We start from the raw sequence: 9,229 nt of genomic DNA, 5'->3' as shown, positions 1-9,229 counted from the left end.
TGGATACTATTATAATCAGTGCCGGACTTCTATAAATCAAGTATCAGGTTGACGCCTTATTATGGAGTCTTTGTTTTCTCATAATCTGGCATGCTTACAAAATTTGAGAAACTTCTGCATTTCTTTTCTGACTATTGGTTGAACTAGGCTACGGCTGTCAACCTTGAAATAGCATGCAAATGTCCCCTCCCTTAAAAAAATAACAAAAAAAAGAATGAAAGACATGAGCACAAGCCAGGGGAAATAATTAAAAATGAAAATTATAAGATGTAATAAGTAAAATTTAAACAATCCTCTGTACCAGTATGATATTATCAGTATTGTGATTTGATCTGCTAACTGGGGTTTTAAACAGCGACGTTTCTTCTCTGTTCTGCATATGATTCAGGATTCAATTGAGAAGAAGATTTAGAAGTTGAAATTGAGTTCTAAAATTTGAGTTTCTATCTTTTCTTCCTCTCAGATTTATTGTGGATGAATGGTTTTGTTTGTCTTTTTGTGGTTAGTTGTCTTTTCCTGTCATCGTTTTTTGGCCCATCAACTGACTCTACTATGACCTTGCATAAATTCAGAGCGCTGCATCTTCACGAAGTGTTGGATCAGTTGATGGCAGTTCCATGTCTAAATCTGTATGTTCATTTGACTTCCTGGAAGCTGCCTCAGAATCCAAGCAATCTGCCAAGACTTCCCATACCAAGCGGTCGTCTTTGCCTTCTGTATCGCAACATTCGGTATCTGAGAACTCTGATGGGTTGGATCTTTTCAGTTTACCCATTTCGTCAGTTCAGGTAATTTTTAGTTCCCGGCCTGCTGCAAAGGAACTCAAATTTAACCTTTGGAAAGAGCAAAACATGAACGATAAAGAACTGTAAAATAAGTAGAATCAGTGTCTTGCCAGTGCTCCTTCGCGTATTGGTCCAGAGTTTTGATTTTATAGAAATAAAAGAGAAGCTCTAGGTAAAATGGATTAATAAAACAGTAAAAATCTACTTCTCATGCATCTAATATAAGGGAAACCCAGGTTTGTATTCGCATCAATCATTCATCAGGAAGCGATAGAGAAAGAATCGGCTTTGAGTCCTTTCATTTCTGAACTTCTTAAGGCAGATAGGATGCTGGCAAAACAAAATATACAAGGATGACTTCTAGCGTTTGCCTGCACTCTGCTTCCATTCCTCTTTTTATGAGAAAGCTATGCATGTTCCTTCTTCTTTTCCGAGGGTTCTCTTATCTCATTCCATTCTATTGGCTCAATATGTAAACAACAATAGCAAAAACATAAAAATCCACAGTTCCCCTGTTCACTTGAGCTCGCCGATAGTACTTAAATCAGTCATACAAAAAAATCTGGCAGAAAGGAGCGTTCATGAACTTCTGGATGCCTATGGACATAATATCCAACTATTTCATCCCACCTTGCATAAAGCCCCGCTCCTACAAATAGCAAAACTAATAGTCCTAAAATTGAATCCTAAAAATAGCAAAATTGGAAACTGGGTTGGTTTTAACACTATTGGCTTTGTCATGCATCATTTATGCTGTCACATGGTGCCACTGATAGCATGATGTACACGATCCAACTGAATAAGATTCACATTGCCAATGTCAACCACCAGTTTTTTTCATGGCCAGATGAGCCGAAAGTAAGCGTCCATTTATTGTTATTTTTTATATTCATATACTTATTCTTCCTTGAAGTTGAGAATTCATTCTCCGTTAATGTGGTAGACAAAGGATTCCTATGCTTTTTCTTCCTTGGAGTTGAGAATTCCTTCTCCCTTAATGCGGCAGACACAAAGGATTCCCCACTCTCCTTTATTGTACGTGTGATTATGTAGCCATTCATTCATAGATTTGGTCAGGCTTCCTATCATATATAAAGGGTTTTCTTTTCTTAATTTGTCTTTTTTTCTTTATTTGTTCTATGTGGGGGCCATGGGGGCTTTTTTTAGACGACATTGAAACTGTGTATGAAAAAACCTTGTAATTTAGGAAAATCCTGTATTTATCTATGAAGAGCAGATCTAATTGCATTACCGGTTGATCTTAAATCAGTCAGTTTGTTGGTTACTGGTTTCTTTGATTGACATATTGATTTGTTCTTCCTTCTACATTCAGTAAGCAACCTCAATTGTATATTATACTCATTATTGTAATTGTACTTGCAGGAGCCGAAGAAGGCACTGCCTAATATATCACCACCAGAACCCAAGGATCTCCTACGCAGAACGCGCTCATGGCCACTCTAGGCTACATGGATTTACTGTGTCATGTCATCATATTGTTGGTTTACTAGTGGTAGTTAACTTTTTCGACCGAGCCCTTTTCCTGTTTGGACATTTTATAGTGTTGCGACCTGAAATTTGAGACTGATTTTTGGCAACCTGGATGCATTTTTGTCATCAATTTGGCCTTACGGATGACCATTTTTCCCTATGTTCAAGCAAGCATTTTTCAAGTCAATTTACATGTTATCTATTTTCTGGAATACTGAGTGCAATTGTAAGATTGAAGAGAGCACAATGAAACAGCTAAAAAGCATGTCCTGGCACCATGGACATTTGAAGACTTCTAGTTTCAACATATAGAGATGTAAAATGAGTTGAATTATAAAAATAATGTTAGCACGTCCTGAGGACAAAACATCCCTTTTGATTTTTTCGAAAACAAAAAAGACAAAGAGCGTGGTTGGCCATAGGTCCCGACACCATCTACCTCTCTAAATAGGTCATATCGGGCCTGGTTTGTGTTAAACGAAGGTCTTGTCAATGCGATCATTGCTACTAAAAATACTTCCTGGTCATGTCCACGATCAATAATAACAAATTAAATCATCTCCTTTTTAATAAATTTAAATTGATTACATGAAATGTCTTTAAAAATAACTTTATAACTTAAATTCATTATTAACGAAAACCCATCATTTCTTATAAATATTTTTTGACTCAATACTTATTGGGATGCGTTCTAAACACAAAAAATAGACTAATTTAGATACATGCCCAACGAACAAGCTTCAAAGGGCCAAATTTCGTTCTTACACGAAACATCTAATCCCATTAACTTTGCATGTTCCTTCTCTCGATCCAATTAATGTTTCTATTACGTACTTCATGGAACTACAACCATCATGGTGAACCTTCGTTTTGTTTCACAATGTTGCTAGTTCAATGGCAATAATATTATAGGTGTTCAAAAGAATGGGGAGCAAAATGAATTTTCCACAAAACTTTTGGTCCAATATTGATATCATTTAGATATTTAGTCCTCATTCTTAAATTATACAAACTAGAGAACCCTACCAAAAAAGGAAAAAAAATTTAAAAACATCTGCAAAAATGAAAACCCCAGAATCCAGCTACCTCTTGATAGTCACTTTTCACTTAAGGTGTGTTTGATTGCATTTATTTTTCATGAAAAATATCAGTTTTTCACCCAAATTCTTCTTGAAGTGTTTGATTGCTATTTTTTTCATTGAAAATATTTTTCAACTTTTGAAAAAATGCTTAATTTTTCTTATTTTTAAGGAAAATATTTTATTTGGGGGAGTTGATTTTTGTTTTTCTTGAACCAAGGAAAACATTTTAAACATTTTCTTTTCTAACTAATATTTTCATGGAGTTAATTAAATGACAAATCACCAACATTTGGGTTTGGTTAATACTTACTCACCCAAAAATAAATAGTTACTGAATGCTCACCTACTTTTGAAAAAAATTATGCATCCTTCACCAAGTTTCACTTTCATCCATCCAAGTAGGCAAAAATCTCTACGTAGCAGACGGAAATCCTACGTGACCACTAACACCATTAATAATTGACCAGTGGCAACTAATTATTTGCACCTGCTTCCCACAAAAATTGAAAACGTTTTTTCCTCTTCCAAACAACAATTCTCCCAAAAACCTTTTCTTCCAAAAACGTTGTCCCCAAGTAGACGAGGAACCACAAGCAGGTTCCTTTTTTACCCTTTTCTGATGAAATCTATAATATCCGTAATAAGAAAGGTGGTATTGATGTTGTACAATGGATCAAAACAGCAATTTCTTTGAACAAAGTTTTAGAATCGATTGATCCAGAGATAGTGAACGCATCATATTCACTTGGACCAATGGAGAAGGTCTTATTTATTGGAGCTGATTGCACAGAAAGCCCTGATTTGTGATACTAACTAAAGTCTCGTTTTGCTAAAACTTTTTGCCTCATTTCTCCATTGCCGATATCAATATATAGCTAGAGTATCCTTATGGTGGCATTTTTTTTTTTGTAGAAATGGCATTGGCCATTCAGATTACGAAAAAGAGACGGACAAAAAGTTTTGCATATTTTTCATAATTCAGTGAATTTACGTCTTGGTTTGCACAATCCACTAACTTGTGATGGTTTCCTAGTATGATATTGTTTGGAAGAGGAAAAAGGGTTTTTGTATAGAAGATTGGGCAGAAGGGTTTTTGGAAGAAAGGGCTTTTGGGAGAGTTGTTGTTTGGAAGAGGGAAAAACATTCCATTCAATTTTTATGGGAAGAAGTTGCAAATAATTAGCAGACACTTGTCAATTATTAACGGTGTTAGTGGTTACGTAAGATTTTCGTCTGCCACGTGGAGATTTTTGCCTACATAGATGAATGGAAGTGAAACGGATGATGGATGCGTAATTTCTTTCTACAAGTGTGTGAGCCTATTTATTTCTGGGTGAGCAAGTAATAACTGAAACCAAATGTTGGTGATTGGTGATTTAATTAAGTCTATTTTCATGCTAATCAAACGCAATCTTTTAATATCTTCACACAAACCAGCGTCCATCATGGCTCTTGAGAAAGAGGCTGCTCTCTCTGTTGTTCCATCTGACTCTCCCACCATATACTCTCGTATTACTTTGCTCAAAAAGGGACCTGTCTAGTGTAGAAGTGTCATATACTCTCTCCGTCCCTCTCCCCATATATATTTTATTGGGAAATTGATACAAAGCGTCCCTACCTTTCAAGTTGATTGTGAAAAACGTCCATATCTTTCATTTTTTGACATTTTTGCCCCTATCTTTCACCTTTTTTGGCATTGAACAACATTTTCACTTATTTTTAACATAAAATGACCAATATATCCTTCTATTTAAAAAAACAAAAACAAAAATAAAGAATAAATTGCAACTATATACCCAAACTTTTAAAAAGTGCAAATACTGAAGTAAAGTAATTCTGCAGTTCATCAACGTTTTCTCCTATATCTCTTCTACCATAACCAGATCTTGTAAGTCAAAATCACTTAAGAACTCACAAGAAATTGCTAAAATAATGAAATTAGCCTTGCCTGATACAGAACCAGAAGATGATTGAGGAAAATTTCAAGCTTCTCTTTAATGGAAAATCTAAAATTTACCTTTCCCTTCACTCTGATTTTGCTCATCATTTCTCTCGTTCCTATATTACTCTCCACAGGTAATGATAATTCCAAGAACCCACTCCAGGAAAATCAATTCAATCATTAATTTGTTATTATTTATGCCAAATGTAGTTAGTTTTTGTATTTTTAAAGATGAGACTTATGTGGGTGTGAACATAAGCACTAATGAGTCTAATTTGTTTTTCACCTACAGATTTTGGTAGCTTTTTTGCAGTTATAAGCTTATAGAAAATGGTGGGTGAGGTGGAGGCCGATAGTGGCATGGGAGGTGGTAGATTAGGGATGGCAACGGTTCAGTTCGGCCAAAATAATCACCGAACTGTCAAATTTTTTGTCACACCATCACCGCCCCATAACCACATAAATCGGTTCGGTTCAGTTCGATTTGTATCTCAGTTTGGCTTGGCTCGGCTCGGTTAATAACCACGAAAATAAATTATTTTTTATAGGTCCATCCGTCAAATTGATATAAAACAATTTATGAAAAGAGAGTTAATGAAAACAAAAACACAATATTCCAAACGAAAATGCAAACATTATCCTAAATTTCAATTGCAAAATACAAATTTAACAAACAATATTATGAATATAATAATACGAAACTTTTCCTTCATTCTTGATTCTTGTGCATTGTAGTTACTTGATTCAAGTTCAATAATTCAAAAGTTTCAACCTTAACTCATATTCAACCTTCAATCTTTCCCACAACTCTTACTAGCATATGTGAGCACTCAAAATTGATTCATATATAGTAAATAAGAAATTTAAGCAGAGAATATAATGATACTACCTAATGCAGAATGGTTTTAATTAAGATTTAAATAAAAAAATATACCTCATCATCAACTTCCTTCATACTAAACCTTCCCATCCCTAATACTATACCCGCACCGTCACGAACAGGTTCATTAAAATTAAGTACCATACCCGTCCCATTGCACCAACAGTTCGGTTAATCGCAATTTTTGATTTTAACGGTTCAAATTGCCATCCCTATAGTGGGTGAGGTGGAGGCCAGTGGGGGTGGGGTTGAGATGTGGGAAGAAGGTTTTTTTTTTTTTTTTTTTGGGGTGGGGAGGGGGGGGATGGGGTGGGGTGGCGGGCTTATTTACAATTTTTAAAAGTTTGTGCATGTAATTGCAGTTTGATCTTTATATTTCTTTTCTTTTTATTGTTGTTTTATTTAAATTGGAGGGCACATTTGTCATTTTACAGTCAAAATTGGTGAAAATGACGTTCAGCGTAAAGAAATGTAGAAGATAGGAACAAAAATGTCGGTAAGGACATTTTTCACAATAAACTTGAAAGGTAAGAACATTTTATGTTAGTGGTTTTTGTTTATTTTTGTTTTATGGTTGACGACATGCAGATTCGACAAGATAATCAACAAGGAAATTCCGACTAATGTTGTATGCGAGGATGACAAGGTTATTTTTAAGTATTCATTTTTTGACGATCTTTTTTGAGAAATATATTATGCTCTTTTGATTATATTATAGTTATAAGATTTTCTTGAAATGGAAATGGATGCTTAAGAGTAATGGATGAGGTCATTTTATATTTTTATGAAGAAATGGAAGAAAAAAGGGCTTTTTATAACGCTAAAATGAAAGTCAAAGTTGAATTCTTGCTTGATTATTACTAGAATTGGAGGGGAATATTTGTGTAATTATGAAAACGGCTATTTTATTGTTATTTTTGTTTGCAAACATGGTGTGGAAAAAAGAAAATTATTTGATTTGATGTTTATTTTTTTACTTTTCCTTGTGCAATTTTATTTTTTGACATTTTTTTTTACCTTCTCACCTCTCCCCGCCTTGATAGAGATAGAGTGAAATTTGAAGTTTTAAAATTTTCATGGTATTGATATTGTTATTGTAAAGGTGATGTTGGGTAGGATAGTGATTATCCTATTGATTTGTTGTAGCAGATGATTCGCAAGAAAGAAATGACAGAAAATGCCCAAAAATCAGAGAAAATACTCTGAATTCAACTCAATATTATTAATAATGCTGAATGATCAAAATTAACCTACAAATAGTTGCGAAACACGAAATTATGGGAAAATTACCAAAAATGGCAAAATTTCGAAATTATACCAAAATAAAATATTAAGTAAAAGAAGTAAGTTGCCAAAAATAAGGCTCAATTCGAGTTTTCTAACGTATGGAAAAAGGGAAACGAAATATTACCATAAATAGTAAAAAAAACTTAAAATTGAATTTTGAAAAGGAAAACAGTGGATTTTGGACTTGAAATTGAAGCCCACCAAGCATAGTTGGGTGGCCACGACATGCGCACCGAAAAGAGCTTTCCGAATTGGGGTCATAATAGCGATTCCGATAACCGTAGCCAAAGTTATGGCCAAATTATCAAAGACGCGTCAAATTCCCCCGATTAAGAAAATAATTGCGATTCACTTTCCATCTTTGCGCCGATTCGCCATCTCATAGTATCTCAGCCCCATCATCGTGCTATCTGACAAATCAGCATCACTCGACTTGAATTCTCATACATCAAAAGGCAGGATCACACGATATTAAATTCAAGAAGCAAGAAAACCTTAGTCGAACAGAAATAAAGTTGCAGAAAATTAAAAGAACATAGAGGAATTATTTAGGCCTAAGCCCCGGAGGATCGGTGACCACTTCTAACGCCTACATCCCCCGTTGAGCATCCAAAAATTTGGATTATGCTCGGTTGCACTAAACAGCCCAAAATGGTAACAAATTTACAAATTGTTTAGAGAGATGAAAATGAGACTTATCTCTCAAGTATAGTGATGGATCTACAGTGATTCACCCAGATCTCAGCCCACAAAACCTTCGAATACCACCAAAAATGATACACCAGAGAAATCACTTAGATTTCTTCACTATTCACACAGAATACAACAAATCGAAGGAAGATCTCACTATACTGTACCTAAAATCAGAGATTTTACACATGAAACGCTCAAAGAAGATGATCATATCTCAGATCACCAATATTTTCTCTCTGAAAACCCTAAAGACGAGAGCAAGATGAAGGGGTGTAATATGACGTTCCAGAAGGCTCCACATTTTAATAAAGGGTAGATGAATTGGCTCCATCCAACGTCCAGAGATAGTCCACGTGTTGGCCATCCAATAAATTGTCATCACTTATTAAGTCACGTTTCACAAAAAACACAATTTTGTCACAAGTCAAATTCTGGGAGCATCAATTGAAGAGAACAAGGTTCGACTCCAACAATCTCCACCTTGCTGCCAGAATTTGAGCTATTAGTACAGCCAGAAGCATGATATTATGCCTTTTTCATTTGCTCCAAGTACTTGTATATGAATCACAAAAAATCAACAGATAAAAGTTTCAAGCAGTTTAAGAATTTGTTTAAAGGAATTACTTTTGTACCCATATCAGATGGATTAGATTGAGTAGAAACTTTTTCAATCTTAATTTCACCTTTTGAGATTATATCTCTTATAAAATGTTATTTAACATTAATATGTTTTGACCTATCATGAAACATGGGATTTTTGCTTAGGTAAATAGCACTTTGGTTATCAGAAAACAGCACAATGTGGTTATCATCGAAACCCATTTCAGACAATAAACCATTCAACCATATTCCTTCTTTAACAACATCAGTTGCAGCTATATATTCTGCCTCAGTTGAGGACAAGGCCAAAACTTTCTGAAGTTGAGATTTCCAACTGATAGCAGACCACACAATGTATAAAAATAGGATGATGTTGATTTTCTATTATCTCTATTGCCAGCAAAATCTGAATCAGTATACCCTTTCAAACTTATTCCATTTTTATTTGATTTAAACATTAAGCCTAAAT

General features: G+C 34.7%; 1 protein-coding gene across 2 annotated transcripts; it reads left to right on the top strand.

The window, feature by feature from the left end:
- The first annotated feature begins 6 nt into the window (after positions 1–6).
- On the top strand, positions 7–2,568 carry LOC111369408. 2 transcript variants are annotated; one of them, XM_022990918.1, is made up of 2 exons: positions 7–788; positions 2,169–2,463. In XM_022990918.1, exons 1-2 carry the CDS (start codon positions 618–620, stop codon positions 2,247–2,249), a joined length of 252 nt encoding a protein of 83 aa, XP_022846686.1. In that variant the 5' UTR covers positions 7–617; the 3' UTR covers positions 2,250–2,463. The 2 variants fall into 2 exon arrangements, with proteins under 2 accessions (XP_022846686.1, XP_022846678.1); XM_022990910.1 differs by lacking the exon at positions 7–788 and adding an exon at positions 795–1,820 and having other exon boundaries at positions 2,169–2,568.
- The last annotated feature ends 6,661 nt before the right edge of the window (positions 2,569–9,229 follow it).

This window comes from Olea europaea, chromosome 2, assembly GCF_002742605.1.
Source record: "Olea europaea var. sylvestris chromosome 2, O_europaea_v1, whole genome shotgun sequence".
In the NCBI taxonomy this organism is placed as follows: domain Eukaryota; kingdom Viridiplantae; phylum Streptophyta; class Magnoliopsida; order Lamiales; family Oleaceae; genus Olea; species Olea europaea.
Note: the sequence above shows the minus strand (reverse complement) of the source record. Positions and strands in the feature narration are given on the sequence as shown.